At 42.4% G+C, this 22383-nt stretch overlaps 1 protein-coding gene across 19 annotated transcripts in view; it reads right to left on the minus strand.

Moving 5' to 3' along the window:
* Positions 1 to 22383, minus strand: part of LOC122789306 (calcium/calmodulin-dependent protein kinase type II subunit gamma) — a 2351533-nt gene that overhangs the window by 152289 nt on the left and 2176861 nt on the right. For 9 of the 19 annotated variants that reach the window (XM_044056632.1, XM_044056627.1, XM_044056637.1 and 6 more), the window contains 2 exons: positions 6778 to 6903; positions 6581 to 6646 (listed from right to left, as the gene is read on the minus strand). The exons of 9 other annotated variants lie outside the window; for them this stretch is intronic. In XM_044056632.1, coding sequence (XP_043912567.1) covers positions 6581 to 6646; positions 6778 to 6903 — 192 coding nt within the window. The remainder of the gene's footprint in view (positions 1 to 6580; positions 6647 to 6777; positions 6904 to 22383) is intronic. One more of the 19 variants, XM_044056636.1, reaches the window with a different exon arrangement.

Raw genomic sequence — 22383 nt, forward strand, 5'->3', positions numbered from 1 at the left:
CCCAGAATGGAATATGTTGTCCCGCTTATCACTGGGTAAAAATATTAAAGCTATGCAAACTGGCGTAAAAAGAGTTTGCATATTTATCACTGTTTCTAGCCAGAGCAAGCACCATTGCAACATTCTCAATACTGTTGGCTGGCTCCCTGTCAAAGGACATATTACATTTCCACTCGGTTCTTTTGTGCATAGCCTACTGTTCAACATCAACTGACATTTTGTTTATTTATTTTAATTATTTATTTTTTGCTGCAGATAAACTAAATAAATCCAACCAGAGATATAACCTTGCATCTAATTAAAGAATGCAACTTCTCTAAGGAGATCTTCTTTTAACTTCTACACTGGGAGGCCTGCTTTCTACAGACTGCTCCTCAGTCCCACACTCTGCATCCCAGTCCCATCAGGTGCATTGGGGAGCACATTTACTTTAAATATAAATTATGTGAGAAAGACTTTCTCTCTGCAAGTGCAACCCTGGCTAAACCTGAACAGTCTTTCAATAATTGCTACTTATTTTACACAGTGATCTCTCCTAAGTCGGTTTGTTTTCTTATGTTTCAGGGCTGAAGTAAATGTCAGCTAGATGTGTCAGTAAGTGTGCCATATTTTTAGGTTTTATAGTTTTTTAAACATTATGCTTACTGTTTTTTTCACTCCCTCGTCCCATTTTCTTTATTAAAAAAAATCCTGTGTGTCACTGTTAAGCTAGACAAAACTTTTTTTTTAATTATTTTTATTGTTTGAAAACTTTCTGTGATTTGTTGTCCTCCTGCATTACCTGCCCCCACCCCCCTCCACATACAAAGTACAGTTTTGTACCTACCATAGATGTAGATGTTCGAGTGCTAATACAGCTGCAGTCATCACAGATGGGTTCTCCTGCCGTCAGGCGGGTCCTCGGTCGGCCGAATTCCAAAGTCTTGGTCCGGCGTCGGTTGTTGTCGCTTTCTTTCCTGACGTCAGTGCGACAGGGGTATATAAGACACAGCCGACGCCATTTTCTTCAGTCTTTCTTGCCCGAGATGTCAGGTGCCCCCAGAAGGAAGGCAATATATATTATATATATATATAATCATGCAATGCAATGTAATCTTAAATCAGTAGTTGCAAGCAAATACACCACAGAAGGATAACCCAAACAGGTTGAAAGTAGGGGAGTTAGCCACTAGGTATGTTCCCAGAGGGGAAGGAGGGAGGGAAACCTGGACTGCAGCTGTATTAGCACTCGAACATCTACATCTATGGTAGGTACAAAACTGTACTATGTTCATCGTGCATACAGCTGCAGTCATCACAGATGGGTAGAATCCCAAAGCTACGCACAGGGTGGTAGGCACTAGGTGGAACTGGGAGGAGCCAGAATGCCCTGCAACACAGCAGTGGCAAAGCCTGCTCTAGTTTTGGAATATAAAGGTAGGTGGTAGTGTTTGGTGAAGGTATGCACAGAACTCCAAGTGGCTGCCTCCAAAATATCTTTGGTTGGGACTCCTCTGAGGAAGGCTGCAGAGGTAGCTGTGGCCCTTGTGGAGTGGGATCCGATGCCTGCAGGTACAGATTTACTATGAAAGGAATAGCAAAAACGTATGCAGTGACCTATCCATTTTGAAATTGTCTGTTTGGAAATAGGCTTCCCTTGAGCTCCTACAGCATAGGAGACAAAGAGTTGTTCTGACTTCCTGAAAGGCTTTGTTCTGTCCAAATAGTAACGCAGCTGTCTATGGATGTCTAAGGAATGTAGCAGCCTTTCCCCTTTGTTTTGAGGATTGGGGTAAAAGGTAGGTAAGTGTACGGCCTGATTTAAAGCTACCCTTGATACTACCTTAGGCATAAATGAGGGGTTGGTACGTAGAGAAACCCTGTCCTGATGGAAAATGAGAAAGGGCTGCACAGCCATGAGGGCTTGTAGTTCTGAGACCCTACGAGCTGAGGTAATAGCCAGAAGGAAAGCTGTTTTCCAGGACAAATATTGCAAATCTGTTGAGGCAGCTGGTTCAAAGGGAGGCAATGTTAATTTTTCTAGAATGTAGTTTAGATCCCAGGCTGGTATTGGTTGTTTCCTTGGAGGTCTTATATTCTTAGCCCCTCTGAGGAACTGCTTTAAGAGTGGGTGAGAGAATAAGGGTGGATCAGTGTTGTATTCTGCAGAAATGGCTGAGGCATGTATTTTAATGGAGGAAAATGAAAGTCCACTGTTCAGCAGCTCAGCTAGATACTACAATATCTGAGGCAAATTCAGTTTCTTAGGATCCTGGCCCTTTTTCTCATTCCAAACACAATACCGTTTCCATTTTGCAGAGTAAGCTTTTCTAGTAGATGGCCTTCTTGCCTCCAAAATGACATCCTGCACCTCCTTGGAGAGTAGGGTCTGTTGTGGTGCTAAGGAATTTTCCATGCAGTCAGGTTGAGTGTTTTCAGCTGGCTGTGTAGAACTTGGTAGCTGTGCTGAGTCAGGAGAAGAGGCATTAGAGGTAGGGTCCAGGGAGGAGAGTGTGTTAGACTCCTCAGGAGTGGGTACCAGTGTTGTCTTGGCCAGTCTGGTGCAATCCATATCATCCTTGGTCTGTCTGCTCTTGCCTTCAAGAGCACCTTGGGCAGTAGAGGCAAAGGTGGAAAGGCGTAAACTGTCAGTGCTGCCCAACTGAAAGAAAGGGCGTCCACCCTCCAGGCCTTTGGATGAAATGTCCTTGAGCAGAATTTTGTCAATTGATGATTCTTCTGGGAGGCAAAGAGATCTATGTCCGGCCTTCCCCACGCTTGGATTATTTTTGTAAAGACTTGAGGATGCAACTTCCATTCGTGCGGATCTGTCATATTTCTGTTTAGATTGTCTGCCAACGTGTTTTCCAAACCTGGCAGGTACTGTGCTTGAAGTTCGATTTGACATTCCAGAGCCAAGTTCCAAAGTGACATGGCCAGCCTGCACAGGGGGTATGAATGTGTTCCTCCTTGTTTGTTTATGTATCACATTACTGTGGTGTTGTCTGTTCTTATCAATAACTGTCCTGGATGCAAAAGGTCTTTGAAAGCTGTAACTGCATTTATCACTGCTAGCATCTCCTTTTGATTGATGTGAAGATGCTTTTCCTTTTGGGACAACTTGCCCTGGATGCACCTGTCCATCATGTGTGCCCCCCAGGCGTAGTCTGAGGTGTCTGTTGTGATGACTTGATTTGCTTGAGGCTTGCAGAATGGTAGACCTGTGTTTGTTTGGCATGCTAGGGCCCACCATAGAAATTCCTTTTGCAAACATGGAATTAGTGGTATTATTGTTTCTAGACTGTGGCTGTGTTGAGACCATAGGTTCTTTAGGTACCATTGAAGTTTCCTCATATGCAACTTTGCATATGGGATTAGAAGAATGCAAGATGCCATGAATCCCAGAGCCTGCAGGATTTTCCTTGCAGTTAACCTGGAACACTTTGCTAGTGTCTTGAAGTACTGAGTTAGTTGCCCCTGTTTTTCTGGCATAAGATAGGCCACCTGGGTGTTTGTGTCCAAGTTGGCACCCAGGAAAATTATATTCTGAGATGGTGTTAGCCTGGATTTCTCTTTGTTGACTGTGTATCCCAGGTAATTCAATAACCGTGTTACATAAGCCAGATGTTTAAGAAGTAAGAATTTGCTGTCCACCTGGATCAGGCAATCGTCCAAATAAGGGTAAATTTGTATCCCTTGAAGTCTGCAGTAGGCAATTATTGATGCCAGGCATTTCGTGAATACTCTGGGTGCAGTAGATAAGCCAAAGGGCAATGCAGAGAATTGATAGTGGATTGAACCTGCAAGAAATCTGAGGTATCTTCTGCAGCTTTGTCTGATTGGGACATGCAGGTATGCCTCCTTGAGGTCCAATGTTACCAGCCAAGACTCCTTGCCCAGCATGGGAAGAAGCTGCTGTAAGGTGAGCATCTTGAATTTTGGTACAAGTAGAAATGTGTTTAGGATGGATAAGTCCAAAATGGGTCTCCAATCGGTTCCCTTCCTTGGTACCAGGAATAGTCTTGAGTAAAAACCTTGACCTTGTTCATGAGTAGGTACCTCTTGAATAGCTTTCATGCCCATTAGCTTTGAAATTTGTATTTGAGCCTCTGCCCTTTGATTGTATGGCAGGTTCGGCATGCCTCTCATTTTTGGAAGTGTGTGAAAATGAAATCTGTAGCCTCTGTTTATAATGTCCAGGATCCATTTGTCTTTTGTGACAATATGCCAATTTTTTGAAAATAATGCCAGCTTTCCTCCCAAGGGTGCTGCCACCTGAGCCTTGCTTGGCATGCAAAGGGGAATGTCATTGGGTTTGTTTCCTGTATTGTTGTGCACTGTCTTCACCACCTCTTGGTGCTGGAGATTGCCATTGTCTGCCTCTATATGATCCTTGAGATTGTCCTCTGCCCCTTGTGTGCCTGTATCTACCTCTTTGGGGCTTGTCCGTGGCTGGGAAGGACCAGTTTTTTGAAGGCCAATTTCTGCTAAAACGTGGTGGTTGAACCTGTAGAAAAGCCTTTACTGTTTGCATAGATTTAGCTTTTTCTTCCATTTTTCGTAGAATCTCCTCAGCATTAGTACCAAATAATACTTCCTTTTGTAAAGGAGCATCTAATAGTTTAGCTTTAACATGGTCAGGCAAGGTTTGTTCCCTAAGCCAGGCATGTCTATGAATGACTGATCCTGTAACAGCAGCTCTACTTGAGGCTTCTAGAGCATCATAGCCACATTGTAAGGTGCGTTTACCCACTTGTTCTGCACTATGTATCACATCCTGCAACTCCTTTAAATCTGGTTTTCAGGTTGTGACATTTTATTCTTTAATTGCGATAACAGAAACTGCTGATATTTAAGCATATGGAACTGACAATTTAAGGCCCTCATGGCTAGGGTGGCTGAGGTATATACTTTTTTTCCCCACCTTTCTAAGGATCTAGACTCTCTCTCGGAAGGTAATGGATTCTTAGCAGTAGAGGCCTTCATTCCCTTGGGGCCTTGAGAAATGGTTTCAGGGTCTGCATTGTGGCTTTTGTAAAGGAATTGGTGTGAGTTAGGAACTCAGTAGTACCTATCAGGCTTGACTGGGGCGGGAGGCAGGGAATCCGGGTTAAAACAAGACTCCGAGTAGACATCATCAAGTATGTCCAAGACAGGAGGTATCGCCAGAGGTCTGTGCTGAGGTAGCAACAGAAATTCCCTAAGCCTTTTCTTGGAATCTGAGAAATCTTGGCCTTCCCAATGGAAGTGTTCCCTCAAGGTATGCAAGGTTTCCCCGAATGAAAAATCCTCTGGGGGGGATACAGAAGGAATAGACTGCTCTGCATCAGAATCTTTAAAAGGGGAGTACGAATGCTCCTCCACATCAGAATGTTCTGAAATAATGGAGCCCTGGTCAGAAGAGGGAGAATCTTCCTCCACTCTGGGTCTCTTGTCCGGAGGGGGCTGGGAACCCCTGATAAGTGTAATTAAATCCTCAGCCATTTTGAGCATCTGTTTTTTAGGCATGGGGCCTGGAGATGGGCCCTGTGCAACAGGCCTCTTGGAATACATGGCTGATTTTGACTTAGTAAAGGCCTTTATGGAAAAGGAAGAAGGTCTGAAGACACCATGGGTGGAAGTGGACCTGTCCACATTAAGAGGCTCAACACTCACAGTGGCTTCGGTAGCTGTAGTCGAGGTGTGGGCCGAGGAACCTGCAGTCTCGGTTACAGATGACACCGCCAGAGAAAGGTCGTCGGTAGTCAGGGGCTGCGTAGGCGCCTCGCTGAGAACCGGACCATGTGTAGCCGGTTTTGGCGTGGTGTCGGTGGAGACCATGGACCTCGCGTGTCGGTCTTTGTCCTTGCGTTTTTTGGACAAAACAGTAGTCGGAGTCTCCGACGACATCTTATAATTAAAAGCTTTACCGAAAAAGTGCTGGGCGAACTCCGCCCGACGCTTAATAGTGCGTTTACTGAAAGTAGCACAAAAGCGACAGCCCGAGACATGGTCTGGGCCTAAGCAAGGTATACAGAGGGAATGGAAATCCTTATGCGGTATTTGCTTCCCACAAGAAATACAATTGTTAACTTTGTCTGACATCGGTCTGAGGCAAGAAAAGTTTCCCCAACGGGGTACTTAGCTTTAAAGAAGACTTCGGTTTCCAAATTTTCGTAATTTCAGGAGCTGGCCGACTGGCACTTGCGAACTGCTTCTGCTTCGGGCACAGCGCGACAAAAAAGACTGAAGAAAATGGCGTCGGCTGTGTCTTATATACCCCTGTCGCACTGACGTCCGGAAAGAAAGCGACAACAACCGACACCGGACCAAGACTTTGGAATTCGGCCGACCGAGGACCCGCCTGATGGCAGGAGAACCCATCTGTGATGACTGCAGCTGTATGCATGATGAACATCTGCCTTCAAGTGTTTGCATACTTGCTTATAGGCAAGTTGTAAACTTTACCCCAAATTTTGTAACATTTTGTGCTCTCTGCTAAGATTATGCTTAAAAAGGCCTTTGGACCAAACCACTGACTTGGTTTAAAAATAATGAAAGAGGTATCAGAAATCACTCCATAATGTATAATAAATAAGTCATGTGATTTAGTTTGACTCACAGCTCTGTACAGCAGGTGACTGCTCAACATTCTTAGTCTCAGGCAAACTTCTATCAGCAACAGGAGCTACAGGAGTGTAAGGGAGTTAAAAACACAAACAAATGGTTAGAACAAACAACACAATGCAAAGCAAAGAAAAAAAGGTACGCTGTGCATCAACAATCTCTTCCCACTGGCTGAGCTGGCCTTGGACTTACGTTTTACGTTGCCTTCAGCCAGGGGACTGACTGGAGTTAGTGCCAACACAGGCTGGGCATGCTCTAATGTGATTGTCTGCGCTGGGCTATCCCAGGCAGTAGTTTTCGTTTCACACAATTGTGTAGCTGAAAAAAAAAACATAAAAAAATCATGTGAAGTCAATGAATAAAAATAAAAATGAAATGGAACAGAGACATGCACACATGCAATGATAACATGCTACAAAATCACTTAAACATTAACAAAAATAAAAACACTTGCAGCTTTAAAGAATAATTGGCTGTTAGTTCTACTTAGCTGTACAGAGTATCAGTTTTGACATATTGTTGTTATGGCCCTTCATGGTGATGCAGGAAAGACCTTGTGCTTCCAAAGATAAGAAACAATTATCTTAAAACTCTCCTCAAACAACATGTACTGTTCATGAAAAGTTAAGTAACATTTCTTATGGATAGTGTTTAGATGTACAGAAGACACCATCCAACCACCTTGAATACATATGAAACAAACTGCATGATATGACAAATTGTTCATTTGCCGCTAAGCAGCAGTCACATACTTGTTTATGCATCCCCTGAAATATGATGTGACCACTCTAGGGAGACTGGTCTCATGATCTGAAATATGCTACTCTAAAGTAATGCTTTGTATTGTCCTTTTTTGTAGGTTATTGTCCTCCTCCATCACTGACCATTAGTGGACTCATGCCGCTCCTCATTTATTAGGTCAGCTCACCCACCTGGCCTCCTCTGCAATAATTTTGATTAGGGTCACGGCCGACCAGGAGACTACAGCATCCTGAGAGTATGTTACATTGTTGCCATGGGGGGGTTTCTTATTTATGCCCTAATGCCATTTCCCTTGTGTGCTCTCCTGTCATTCTGAGGGTTTAAGTGCCTACGTATTATCCTACCTCTGCAGCAGCACAGCCAATATCTTCCCTATTTTCTCCTGCATGGACAATGTCCTCTTCCCCTGGTGTCCCCAGCCTCCAGTAGAGATTGAATGCGGTGAAAGCACATGAGATTGCCATCCCACCCAAGATGGGTATGCCCATCCCTTCCTGCCAGAACATCAAATGCCAGATCTGCTAATCGAATCCAGGCTGCCTAGGCCATATTCAAGGCTTCACCCTTCTATGTCATGACACTGGCTAATGCTATGCACTGACTTTGTCAGGCACACTTAAAACTGCATCTGCGAAATTATGGAAAACTAATCTAACACTATTCACAAGTATTCTCTTTCTGTAATCAAAACAGATGTTCAGAAATTTGATGCCAGACCCATCATAACATTATCCCATCCCACCCCACCCCATGGATATATTATGTATCAGTTGTACAGAAGCCATAAAATGTGAGCACTCCATTAACAGGACACAGCAACCAAGAAGTTCATCTTTGATGCAACAATTAAGGCCTGGTGGTGCACATTCCTAAAATTTCTTGTCTATTAATTTACATGCATTTGCTAAAGCACTTCTCAGAAAATTCCTACAACCTATGGAATCTACTGACAGTCATTAAGGACTCCCATACAACTGAATCCTATAATTAGCTACATTTCATCCCCAAAAATATTCCATGTATCCACCTCACTGTAAGAAGTTGCTAAGTTCAAAGCCTACATTTCTATAGTTATCTAAAGACTGGTTTTAATATCACTACTTATGTAGCACCATTTACAGTACTGTAAGAAAGTTAGGGAATGCAAACAGCATGCTACCCTGACCCATTCCCATAGTGCCAGCTTTAGTTCCAGCTACATCTCTCGCTCTAAGACTTTAAATAAAAAATTTCCTAACCTCATCCTCCTTGTTTGACATCATCCTTACCAAATAGTGCAGTACTTCATAAATTATTTAATTTTCACACAATTTTAAGTTACATTTTCCTGTAATAAAATATGGAAAATACAGGACATAAAATACACTTCCAAATGGAATAAAGCAAAGAACTGAACATTTTGCTACAGCAAGATGGATATTGCTGTCTCTAGCTTTTTATTATTATTTTTATTTCACTACAAAACTGACATATTACACATCCATCCCTAGGCCTACTAGTAAAGCTATATATGTACAGCATCACATAAAAATTGCAAATCTTCCAGAAGTGCACATCTGGAAAATGTTATAACACACATGTAGTTTACAATGACAAATACCTGCAATCAAAAGGAAACTTATGCAAAATGTTTCCTTTCAACCAACACTAGTCCTTAACATTTTGACTGTTTAATCTCTGTGCTCACAGCTTTAAACTGTCCAGATTTTTGCAGAATGTCTAAGCTTTTGCCTCATATCTTTTGGTCTGCTCCTCACAAAATTTGCAGTTTCTGGCAAATGACTGAGAAGTGAAGTCACTAAATAATGACATACATTTGAGTTTTAGGCTTCATATTCTTCAAAAAATGCATGCTAACACAGATCCTGTTATTCTAGCAACTTTCTAAGTTTATAAGAGCAATATACTAGGCTGCATTAATATTGACCGGTCCTCCTGTAGCTCTACCCCACTAACCACATTAACCTACACGGTTTCACTCAACTAATCAAAACCACAACATGGGTAGATAAAGAATCAAAAAAGGAGTCCATCCTAGACAGGATCCTTATTAACAGACCATCCCAATCATACCTCTCAGACTCTCTCCCACACACCCTCAGTAACCACCTTCCCACCTTTACAGTTAGACACCAAGTGAATCCATTAAAATCCTCCACACTCCCAACAAATCTGGTGCACAAAATTTCAAACCCATGACTTCTTATCTGCATTTAATCAATACAACTGGAGACCATTCTCATCCCTCCTCCTAGAAAGTGCCATCATTTTGCCCCTATCAGAAATGTCAGAACTAAATCCAACTATGCCCCCTAGCTGAGCAGACACATCAGTCTACTACTAAAACAAAGAGATAAAGCATGGGACTTGTGGTATCAAAATAAAATTCAAACTGATAGGCAGACATATCAGGAAATGAGAAACAAAGCCAAAAAAAAAAAAAAACAAATTAGGACAGAAAATGAACCACTATATAGGCATTAAAACATAAAAATAACCCACAAAAGTTCTGGTCTGCCATTAATAAAATCCTATAACCAGGAAAGACCAGTACTCCACCCCTTAACACTGACACCACCACCAATAACACTGCCACCCAATTCAACGAATACTTCACCAAATTCATCCTAGCCCTCACCAATAACAGTTCTCCCACTTCACATCCAAAGCTATCTTCCATACCAGCAGACCAAAACCTCTTCTCCTTACACCCTGTTCCAACAAGCACAATATATTAATACCTAAATAGGCTTAAACCCACAACCCTGGCCGCTGACAAATTACCTGCAGAATATCTAAAGATGGCAGCCAAGGCCATCTCTTATCCAGTCTCCATGCTCATTACTCACTCTTTATCAGAACAACGCATTCCTTCTCTGTGGAAAATGTTGCATATAATAGCACTCCACAAAGGAGGTAACTCTGTGGAACTATCTAATTACCATCCAATTGCAATTCTCTCTCTCTTATCTAAAATCCTTGAAAAATGTATACATTCCCAAATAATGTACTATCTTCTCACTAATAAACTGCTAACCAACACCCAGCACAGATTTTGCCCCAATCACAGTACTACCATAGCCATTATTAGCTTTACCAACACAGTAAACCAACATTGAAACAACAGTAACCCAGTATCCACTGTATTCCTAGATCTCTCCATGACCTTTGATACCATCTTCCATCCAAAACTTCATTCTGCTCTCTCTGATCTTAATCTCAGCCATTCCACACTAGCGGGGTTTCAAGACATCTAACAAACTGCCAACAAGCAGTAAAATGGCAAAACTCCTCATCTCCCCTCCTACCTGTTACCCTAGAGATCCCACAAGGATCCATTCTTGGACCTCTTCCTTTCAACATATTTACCAACCAACTCCACAAAACTACCCGTCACGCCATTCTAGTCCAGTACGTCAATGCCTCCACTCTAATCTGCTCTGCCCCATCACTCCCTCAACTCCAGAAATTGACAGGAGTCCTTTACCACTGTTGAAACCTAGTTAGCCAACTCTCAACTAATACTTAACCCAAATAAAACACAGCTTATGATATTCTATCCCACTAGAACCTTAGACCCCCATGCCACCATTCACAATATTCTCAGCTAATAACACGCCCATCATACTTGTCCAACACACCAAACTTCTAGGGGTTATCATAGATCACAATATGAAATTCGATATGCAGATTGCACAGACAATAAAGAAAGTCCATAAACTCAGAATCCTATATAGATGCAAAAAGTACCTCACCAATGACAGCAAAGCCACCATCGCAAGAACCCAACTACTATCCACACTCATCTATGCCTCTCCTATACTCATCAACCTAAAGAAAGCAGACTAACAAACTAAACACCTGCTACAATAAAATAGCTAGGTTTGCTACTGACTCACCCTTCAGGACACATCACTGCATAACAATCATGCAACTATCCTGGTCAGAATTACCCAACCTGCACACATATAACCAGCTTACAATAGCCCACCAGATTCTATACAATCCCTAAAGAGTTCCTGCTCTTCAAGGTCTACTTAATATCTACTCTAACAAATGTCTCTTAAGATCCAACAATAAAGCACTAGCTGACACAGGCAAAAGCAACAATAGCCCTGGGGACTCCTTGTTTTCCATTTCTGTTGCAAAAACATGGAATACCATCCCCGTAGACATTAGGACCACTGAAATCAAAAATAATTTCAGAAAACTCCGGTCCCATTTACATAGTTCTTGGTGTTATGTAATTGTTTTGACCCTGAGTAGATTAATTTAATTAGATCATATCATACCTTAACCTTCTGTGAAAGCTTGCAACAACTCCTTTCTATATTCTTAATATACAGAGCTGAGTATATATTTTTTTGGTTATAGAGTTTGTTAATTGTTGCTTAGATCTCTGTTGAAACTGTTTTCCCCATCCCACCCCCATTTTCTGCCGTGTCTTCAGTTGGTATAGTAACAGCTGCATTCAAATTGCTGGAACCTGTGTTCTGAGAGACTGCCTTACAGATTATCTGCAAATATACAGAGCTGAGTATATATTTTTTTGGTTATAAAGTTTGTTAATTGTTGCTTAGATCTCTGTTGAAACTGTTGTCTCACTGTTCTGAGAGACTGATAGGCAAATATACAGAGCTGAGAATATTTTTTTTTGGTTTTAAAGTTTGCACTGTTAGTTGCTGCTTAAATCTCTGTTGAAACTGTTTTGTCCCACCCTCCCTATTTTTGGTTTGTAGTTTACATTTGGTGGCTTTTGCAGTTGCCTGCCCCACTGTAGATTTGATCTGGGACACTCCCCCAGTCCTATCTCTTTACCACATTCTACCTAATAAACTCTGCACTTGCTTTTAGTCCTTTTTAATTTAATTGCAGTTTTTAAACTGTGTTTGGTCTAATATTGCTGCATACTCATGTGTGCTAGCTTGCACTGCATGCGAATTGTTTTTACTACTTTTCTGTAAAAAAAAACAAAAAAACAAAAAAAAACTGTAAGCCTGTTTCCTACCTTTCCTGTAACTAGTGTAGTCCAGATTTAGATTTGCTGAATCCAGGACTGTATGTAAGCTTCTGAGCCCTCCAAGCTTTTCTGTGTTGGTGGAAGCCTTCTAGCTTATCAGTGGGAGTGATAAGCACTAGGTAACCTGTCTACCACATGAGTGGTTCTGGCCCAGAAATTGTAGTTATTGGCCGTTTGGGAAATCTTCCATCTCTCTCAACTTTCTGATTTGAAAGCCTGCATTTGCACTTGTTTCTGTCCTGTAATTAGTCTACTGCAGGTGCAGATACAGATTCTTAGTTTTAGCACTTAAATTTGCTTATTCATGCTCAGAACTTGTAAGCACTAAATAAGCTACTAATTACTATAGCACTCAATCTTCCTCATTACCCTAGAGGAAAACAGTTTTTGTACTTAACTTTTCTCACTTACTTAGAGAAAAAGAGCTCTTGTACTCACTTTCCTCACTTATCTAGAAGAAAATGTATTTATTTATTTTACATTTGTTGACCGGGCTAGTCTAGCTGGATATATTTCCATTTTCAGTAGAGGCCCGGGGAGAAAAGCTCCAAAACATTAATAGTTAGATCATTACTAAAATACAGCAACAGGATGGTAAACATAGTTAAAACATCGTAAATGAAAGTAGTTCCCATAAGTATACAAAAATCAGTAATAATAATGAAAAAGTGATCAAAAAAGATATTTACACTAGTATAGAAATCATTAAGAATGGTGAGATGAATTCTATTACACAATAAAAGTGACATAGTGAGACTATGTGATGAGTGTGGTGTGGTGCAAATGTTTACCTTCTCCTCATGACTATGCAAAATAGTTTTTTATTCAGGCCCAGTGTTCTCTCCTGTCTATCTGATGAATCTGGGCATCTTGAGGCAATGTAGAAATTGCCTCAAGTACACAGACAACCCTCTCCTTCTACCACCCAACACTACAACCTGTGAGAGTTGCACTTATCTAGCCAAACTGGAGGTAAAGCTCTCTCCAACCAAGACTGAACTTGACAGTCATGAGGAGAAGGTAAACATTTGCACCACACCACACTCATCACATAGTCTCACTAAATCTACACCACCAAAATCCACACATAGTAACACAAAAACATTTGCTGAGGCTCTAAATAATAATCTGTCTAAGCAACAGAAACCTCCAAAACAGAAACGCAAGCAACCTCCATCCCCCAACACAACCCAAATGACACATAGCCCACAGACTCAGTGTGCCACTCAACCACAGCCAATAAGGCAAAACAACGTACCCAAAACACTAGTCATAGGTGACTCTATAGTTAGGCACACTGATGTCTCACTCACCAGGCTAAACAAGGAGAAGGTTAATGTCAGCTGCCTGTCGGGTGCCAGGATCCACCACATAACCCACGCACTCAGGTCACCCCACAACAAGTACAAATATGACTCTGTCATTGTCCATTTGGTGTGAATGACCTGTGATATACCTCCCTGGACTACATGAAAAGAGACATGGAAGAGCTTTCTGATCTTGTACCCCAGGCAGGTATGACCCTAGCCCTGAGTAGCATTCTGCCATCGCCCAGAATGATACCACAGTACAAGGACAAAATGACTGACTTCAACAATTGGCTAAGCTTCTGGTGTCATTCTAAGGGAATCCAGTATCTGTCTGCTTGGGATAACATGGTCGACAGACCACGATGTTTTGCCACAGATGGCCTGCACCTGTCGCCCCTGGGATTCCGGATACTGGCTGAGGCTCTTGCTGCCCCTATAGTGCCTTTGTTAGGCAGGGTTCAAATAACAAATTCACCACCATAACAGGAACAGGCAAGCAAAAACTGAGGGTAATGCTACTCAATGCTAGAAGTCTAAATTTCAAAATGCACTCACTCGAGGCACTCCTTAAAATCGAGAAAATCGATATCTGTGCAGTGACTGAGACCTGGGTCAAGGCTCCAGAGAGCACCCCTGCACTACCAGGCTATAACTCATACCACACTTTTCGGCCATGTAACCTGGACCGAAACACCAAAGGCGGAAGCGTGTCCATATTCATTAAGGATATCCACACCTCCAGGCTAGTTGCTCAGCATAATGCATCTGAGGTTATCCAAGTGCAACTAACTCTGGGCAAAACTGCAATCCAAATTTCAACCAAACACCCTAATAATGGGCAACTTCAACTACCCCACCATTAACTGGGAAAACTACTCGTGTACCAACTCCTTAGCTCAGCGCTTTCTGGAATTCATAAACTCCAATGCTCTAGATCAACTTATCCACACCCCCATCAGGGGCAACAATATCCTAGACCTAGTCATTACCAACATGAGTGACCGGTGTTCCACACCTAAGTCAACTCCTCGTTGGTCCGATCCAACCATAAGCTTATCACCCTTGATATCCACATCCCACCCCCACCCCCATTAAGGAAACCACAGTAAAAATTTTCTCCAAAGCCAACTTCATGCTTCTTAAGACAGAAGTGGTGAACTTCATGACATCCATGCAGATGGACAATACAGTTACAACTGCTGAATCCTACATAAATGCACTCTATAAGCACTTACACGAGTGCATGGATCATGCTATCCCAAACAGAACCAAGAAGATATCTTCCGAAAAAGGTAGCCAATCTGGTGGTCCCCTGCCATAAGCAAACTGTACAACAGAAGGAAGAAACTGTTGCAAGAGAGAGTAAAATCCCATGAGTAGAGGAGCTCCCTGGTCAGCCTCAGTAAGAAGCTGAGATCCCTTATAAGATCCTCCAAAGCTAGCTACGAAAACAAAATCGCCACTAAATCCAAGGACAACAAAGCATTCTATAGCTATGTCAAGAATCTAGATGGCAACACCCAGACCTGCTCTGAGTTACAGCACAAAGACATGAAAATTACGGAACCAACTGATATTGCCAATATCCTGGCAGATCGGTTCAGTGCTAACTTTACCCCCCTCTCACCCCCTAAAGGGCCCATATCTATACAGGAAGAATGCAGAGTCCCTGTAATCACAACTATGCAGGTAAAAGTTGCACTCTCTAAAGCCAAAAACACAGCATCCATGGGACTGTACAACATCTCAGGCTGTGTTTCGTTTTACACGAACATCAGAACGAACTGGCTCCCCACTTAAGCACCATGTTCAATAATAGCCTCGTATCACGCTTTGTGACCACTGAATGGTGCACAGCAACAGTTATCCCACTCCACAAAGGGGGAGCCACCACTGATCCCAGGAACTATCGACCTATTAGCCCGACGAGCCTGGTCTACAAGGCCATGGAATGTATCATCATGGAACTCCTAAACAAAGACATTGGTAACCTCCAAACTCTGGATCCCACCCAGTTCAGGTTTGTGAAATGCAGATCATGCCTCCTGAACCTGATCGACTTTTTTGAGGCAGTTACCAAAGCCGTGGATGAGGGTAAGGTGGTTCACACAGCCTATCTTGACCTCGCCAAGGCTTTCAACACCATCCACCATTCTGGAATTATAGCTAAACTCATTAAACTAGGTATAAATCCCTACGTCACAAGATGGGTTGCCAACTGGCTCACCGACAGAACCCACACTGTAAAAGTTGCCGACTCCAAATCTGACCTCAAAGCAGTGACAATTGGAGTACCACAGGGTTCCATCCTGGGACCTCTCCTGTTTGGTATCTACTTCTCTGAAGTACAGGCTAACAAAGAAGGCTTCTGGCTAATGAAGTTCACAGATGACTGCAAACTAGGAGCCATAGTCAAGTCCCCAAATGATGTGGACATCCTACAGAAGGGCCTCACTGAGCCATGGCCTCAAGCTCAATGCCAAAAAGTGCAGTGTCATCCCCTTTGGCAAAAACTCTGTACCCATGAACTACCACAAAGGCAGCAATCTACTTAACACCGAATGCGTGATAAGAGACCTTGGGACCCAGGTGGACAGTAGTCTCTCCTTTGATAGTCACATCGCCACAGTAGTCAGGAAATCCTTCTACGTGGCACACCTCATCATAAAAGGGTTCTCATCCAGGAAAAGAGAGGTCATTGTTCCCCTCTACTCGTCACTCATTAGACCCATTATAGAGTACAATGCCCCTTTTGGAATTTACCTCACAAGACATCTGCAGCAACTGGAAAGGCCACAGAAGTACCTCACAAAGAGGATTACTGGCAGCCTCAAAAAACTCCAGCTTTACTCTGTAGCACACTGCCTACTCCGAGGTGATCTCTGCCTAACAAATAAAGCTATGTCAAACCGAGAGCTGTTGGACATGCTACACCTAAAGAAATCCCAATCTCGCCGAGCTAGATGCTCTAGGGACCTAAACCTTGTCACCACAATAAACAGGACATGCTGGAGGAACAGATTCCTGTCCCAGAGACTTCTTATACTTTGGAACAAGCTACCCATCTATGTCAAGCAAAGTTCTTCATTAGCACGTGTCAAGAAAAATCTTGAAGAGTGGATGGGAAAATAGGAAATACACCCCGGGGATCACTTCTGTCTCTCTGCTGGATAGTGACACAGGAAAATAACTTTCTTGGGTGGCGTAAGCTATGGAACCCTGCTGGCTAGGCTTATGTAGGCCCTTGGGCCTAAATATTGCACTGCACTGGATATACCAAACAACACTGCACAGCTTCTCTACATCATAGTGCACTGCACATCTTTCCTATACTGCATATCACTGGATATACCAAACTCCTCTATACCACAGTACATTGTACATATTCCCTATATTGCATTGCACTGGATATGCCAAACAATGCACATCAACTTTTCTATATCACAGTGCACTGCACATCTTCCCTATACTGCACTGAAGTGGATATACCAAACTTTTCTACACCTCAGTGCAATGTACCGGACATCATATTTCCAATACTGCAGACTGCACTGCACACAACTGTGCTGTGCTACAGGCACTGTGCCTCTGCCACAGTGTGAGGTACTTTATAAAGCTCTCCTCTTCTTCTCCTTTCAGCTGCTCCATTTAGGTGTCGGCACAATGGATCATCAGTCTGCAGAATGAGTGGCAGTAGAGTTTTATGGTGTCAAGTTGCCAGCCCAACACCCGGCTTTCCTCAAAAGGCACACACTTGCATCTAAGGCCAATTTAGAATGTCTAATAAACCTACAGCATGTCTTGGGAATGTGGGAAGATACTGGACCACCCGGAAAAAACCCCTGAGAAAACATGGAGGACAGGTAGACACTGCACAGAAGGCACCCCAGCTTACAAAGCTCTCCTCTGCTACACAGCATTCTATTCTGCAAAGGTATCCTATACAAAATCTGTATGCTTACCAGATTCATGACTTTAAATCAAACAAAAAAATGCAATGGTACATCAAGCCCGAGCTTTTTTTTAAAATCTGGAAACAAAAAATTAGGAACACTTTTTAAATACTGCTCTTATAAACACAGAAAGCTGTTAGAATTGTTTTGCAGCAGCATGACTTTTCTGAAGGGTATGAAATCTGAAACTCAAATGTCTGCCATTTTCTAACTTCAGTCCTCAATGATTTGCCAGAAAACCAACAATTTTATTAGGAACAGGCCAGAAATATAAGAAAAAAGTCTGGGTCTTTTGAGTAAATTTGGACAGTTGAGAGGTATGCATGCAGCTGCAGTGGTTAAAACAATTCTGCCTCATATTCCAAGGTTTTGCAGTTTGTTTACTGTCTGGAGTGTCTTTTGCACAGAGTCTGCATGCCTTTGTTACTTTCATTTGGGTTTTCACCACGTAATCCTAATTCTTCATAACCCAAACACAGTCTGTAGGTAACTTATGAGCATCGAAACTGACTACAGGTATGCAAAAATGTGGGTTTTCTATGGTGTGTGTGTGTACATGCGCATTCTGTGACAGACTGATATCCTCTTCTGCACTACTTTTCCATGGATTCACACGTTTATAAGGGAGAGCCAGTTCATGGATCATAATCAACTTGCCGATACCCACCCAACACCAAATCTACTCGAGCTACACGCTCTAGGGATATAAACCTCAACACAACAATGAATAGAACATGCTGGAGGGATAGATTCCCTTAGCAGAGACTTCCCTTACTATGGAACATGGTCCCGATCTACATAAGACAGAGCCCCTCACTATCACTTTTCAAGAGGAACCTTGATGAGTGGATAGGTAACAGAAAGTTCACACCGGGGATCACACCAACAGCACTACTAGATAGGGGCCAAGGGTACTAGCTGCTAGTACAAGGGTCTAGGGAACTACTAAAGGGGCGGTGAATACCGCACAACATGGCTGGGCTAATATATGCCTTCGGGCAGATAGCTCAGTACCAACCTATGAACCTATGAACACAGGACAGCACATGCCTCCAAAAGTGCAAAACGAGCAAGGTTCATGATGGACTTATGTAATTCCTGTCATCATCAGTATTTGCAATATTGGAAGATTACTGCAGAGACAGGGAAAGCAAAGGAGTAATAAATGTGTCCCTCTAGCATTTTTTTGGTTTTGTATTTAGGGTGTGCTGGGATAGGTTCTGGTTTCCTTGTAATCATAAACTGGATAAAGTCGACATCAGAGAAAGAATGAATATGTAAGCTTAATTACAATTTTATCCCGATATTCACTTGTCAAACAGAAGTCCTTACACTTGGTAGTCCGCTGTCCCTCGGTCGGCCGATATAAGTATGAGGCTGGGCTCGTCGTCGGGGCGCATGACACTTGACTCCAGGGTACAAGGGGTACAATGTGCATGACCCATCGCAGTCCTCTTTTCCTTTTGCCCCAGATAATGCCTAGAGAAAGTATGCACTGAACTCCAAGTAGCTGCCTCCAAATATCCGCCCTTGCTCCCTCAAAAAAAAAAAAGCTGTTGAGCCGATGGGAATAACAGAAAGCAATGCCAAAACCAATCCCACAAGAAAAATTTTGTTTTTTGACACAGGCCCCCTGAGAAAGCAAAAAGAAAAAAACACAAACAACTGCCTGCTGAACCTGAACCCTTTAGTTTCATAAAAATAATATCGCAACTGCCTGTGTACAGTGTAAATCTAAAATTCCCCTTTACCTTAGGCATAAAGGAAGGATTAGTACGTAATGATACCCCCTATCTATGGAAAATCAAAAAAGGCTCAACCATAAGGGCCTGCAATCAGGAAACCCGAGTAGGAGCTCTTCGGGGGGGGTTCTATATTCTTTGCCCCTCTAAATTGTTTGAAGAAAGGATGAGAAAAAAATGGGGGGTCAATCATAGTGAGCTGAAATGAAATTGCTGCAGCATGAACCTTAAGAGAAAAAGACAAAAACCCTTTGTCCAGTAAGAAGATTGAAGAGCCACACACTCAAATTAATTAGAAACATCAAAAAATTTTTCTGCACTCCAAAATAAAAAAAAAAATCTCTTCCATTTACACACTTCTTTTACTTAGGCCTTAGGCCTCCTTCTTCAAATCACATTCCGTTAAAATTGACTTCGCCTCTGGCGGGTCACAGAGAGTCCCTGTTTAGTGACATTCCCTGAGCCCACAAAAAATTCCTTTTTGAATGTAGGTATTAGAGATAGCTGATGGAAGTAAAGGGATAGACGTTTTTGTTTGTCCGGGGTAAAAAGGCCATCTTCTTAGCACTGCTATCACATATTCCAAATGACTTAAGAAGCTCTTCCCTTCCTTGCCAGCATTTCTTTAAAACTGCCTCAACAGGAGGACCAAACAACACGTCAGATTGTAAAGGAGCATCTAAAATCCTTGTTTTTAACATGTTCAGACAAATTTTGATCCCTTTAGCCAAGCGTGCCCAGAAGAACTAACCCCAGTGGCAGCCTAACAGACCAGACGTGCCATAGCACAAAACCACATTGCAAAAGCATGCCACTCACCTGTTCAGAAACAGCACCAGATCTTGGCACTTTACAATCAAATACCTACCGCCAGAGCATCAACAATTGGCTCAATTGATTGAGAAGGGTTGAGGTTTTTTTAACATTTCATGTGAACAACTCAATTCAAAGCCTCAGCAGAGTGGAAGAAGTATAAACTTTTTCCCATCTATCCAAGGCCCCCAGCCTTCTTGTCTTAACAGCAGAAGCCTTAACAGACAACAGTAACACCCTTTAGGCCTGCCTAACACAGTTTCCCCCTCTACTCTGAGGCTTCTTAAAAAAAAGATACTTATGAGATCACCCTGTAATGCAGGAGGCAAAGAATCAGGGATTAAAAGCCCCTCTGTAAAAACATCTTCCACTACATCCAAAACAGGGGCCAATGCCCAAAGGCCTATAAAGGGGTAAAAAAAATTCTTTTCCTGCTTCTTGGGCACAGTACCTGAAGAGCTAGGCACCAACTGAAGCTAAACCCTAAACCTGGCTGGGAGAAGCCTCCAGAAACAGAAGGAGAGGGGGGTTTGCCCCCTTGAGGAGGGAGGGGAGGTGCAACCTGGAGAGAAGCTCAGTTTCTGACTTGCCCTGAGAGGCCACATCTTGCAATACTAAAGTCACACAGAACACAAAGAAATCCTCTCCGTGAGCCACCCCACCACCGACACCACCGAAGAACCGCGCCCGTCCGGGTTCTTCCAGTCTAGTCTTTGCTTAATGGCTTTTGTCCTTGGCTTCTTTGTGAGAGGGCGCCGGAGCACATCCGACGGCGTTATTATAATTGCACCGCAACCCCAGACTAACACCTCCCAATCCAATCTCCCTTTATCTTATAGCGACAATAGCACACTAGCCAAGAGCCAACAACAGTAACGTGCTCAGCCCTACAAAAGGGAAGCACAAAGTATGGCAATTCTATGCGGTATCTGTTTCCTACAAGAAATTTTTAAAAACTAAAATATTCCCCAACGGGTACAACAACTAACTTGAACTCGTCTGAAACTCAAAAAAAAAAAAAATCTCAGAACGCCTAACACAATGCTGCTTCTGCGGCGGCATCGACCATGCGGCCAAAAGACTGAGGATATGACGTCGGTCATGCGATTACCGTCCTGCCTGATGTCAGTCATATATATACATACACACACACACACACAAACACACATATCCTAGATATATATATATATATATATATATATATATGTATGTATGTAAACACACATGCAGTTATAGATCCCATGAGTCTGCATTTTATTGAATGGATACCTAGTGAGACCAAACTTGTCAAACACATTATGGAGTGGCTTTTGTTATAGTTGAATTAATGGGGAGAGTCACCTAAAGCATGGATTCTTCCATGAGGTATGGTGGTGATGGGGAGATCCTGACAGCTGGTGCAAATTTTAGGTTGTGATCAACAGTCTGTTGAAAATGCTGGGTAAAAAATGTGTACATGTCCACTTATTACTTGCCAGAGCTTCTTGTGCAGTTCCTATTTTTCTGGCTACTTCAGTTTACTTTGGGTTTTTCTCATTTCTCAATAGTTGTGTGATCATATGGGAAGCTGCCCCTTGCCCCATGTACATACACAAATTCTTTTATTTTCTATATAGTGTTCTGGAGAATGTGCCTGCTGGTGTGACGTTTTGGTACTCACTGGCAGTCTGCTAGATATGCTGCTGTACCAAAGTTCACATGTGTATGTTACACTTGGACTCACTGCCTTTATTGCTTATATTTTGCCAGCTGCAACAATTTACAGTGTGTGGACTTACTGGATGAGAAGTACAGATGACTGATTTTATTTACTGTACATAGAGCATTCATTTACTTTGTGGTGATTTGGTTGTTACCTGTATTAACAGGTGGAAAAATTGACTAGTTTTATGCTACGCAGTCCTTAACAGGTGTCTGATAGATTACGTTACATACAAATGTGTGTGTGTGTGTGTGTGTGCGCGTGTATGTATATACAGTAGATATAAAAAGTTTACACACCCCTGTTAAAATGCCAGGTTTTTGTGATATAAAAAAATGAGACCACAAAAAATCATTTAAAAACTTTTCCCTATGTTAATGTGACCTATAACCTGTACAATTCAATTGAAAAACAAACAAATCTGTTAGGGGAAAAATATAAAAAATAAAAAACGTACAATAAGCTGGTTGCATAAGTGTGCACACCCTTAAACTAA

Source organism: Protopterus annectens, chromosome 14.part0 (assembly GCF_019279795.1).
Source record: "Protopterus annectens isolate FY-2018-M chromosome 14.part0, PAN1.0, whole genome shotgun sequence".
Classification (NCBI taxonomy): Eukaryota; Metazoa; Chordata; order Ceratodontiformes; family Protopteridae; genus Protopterus; species Protopterus annectens.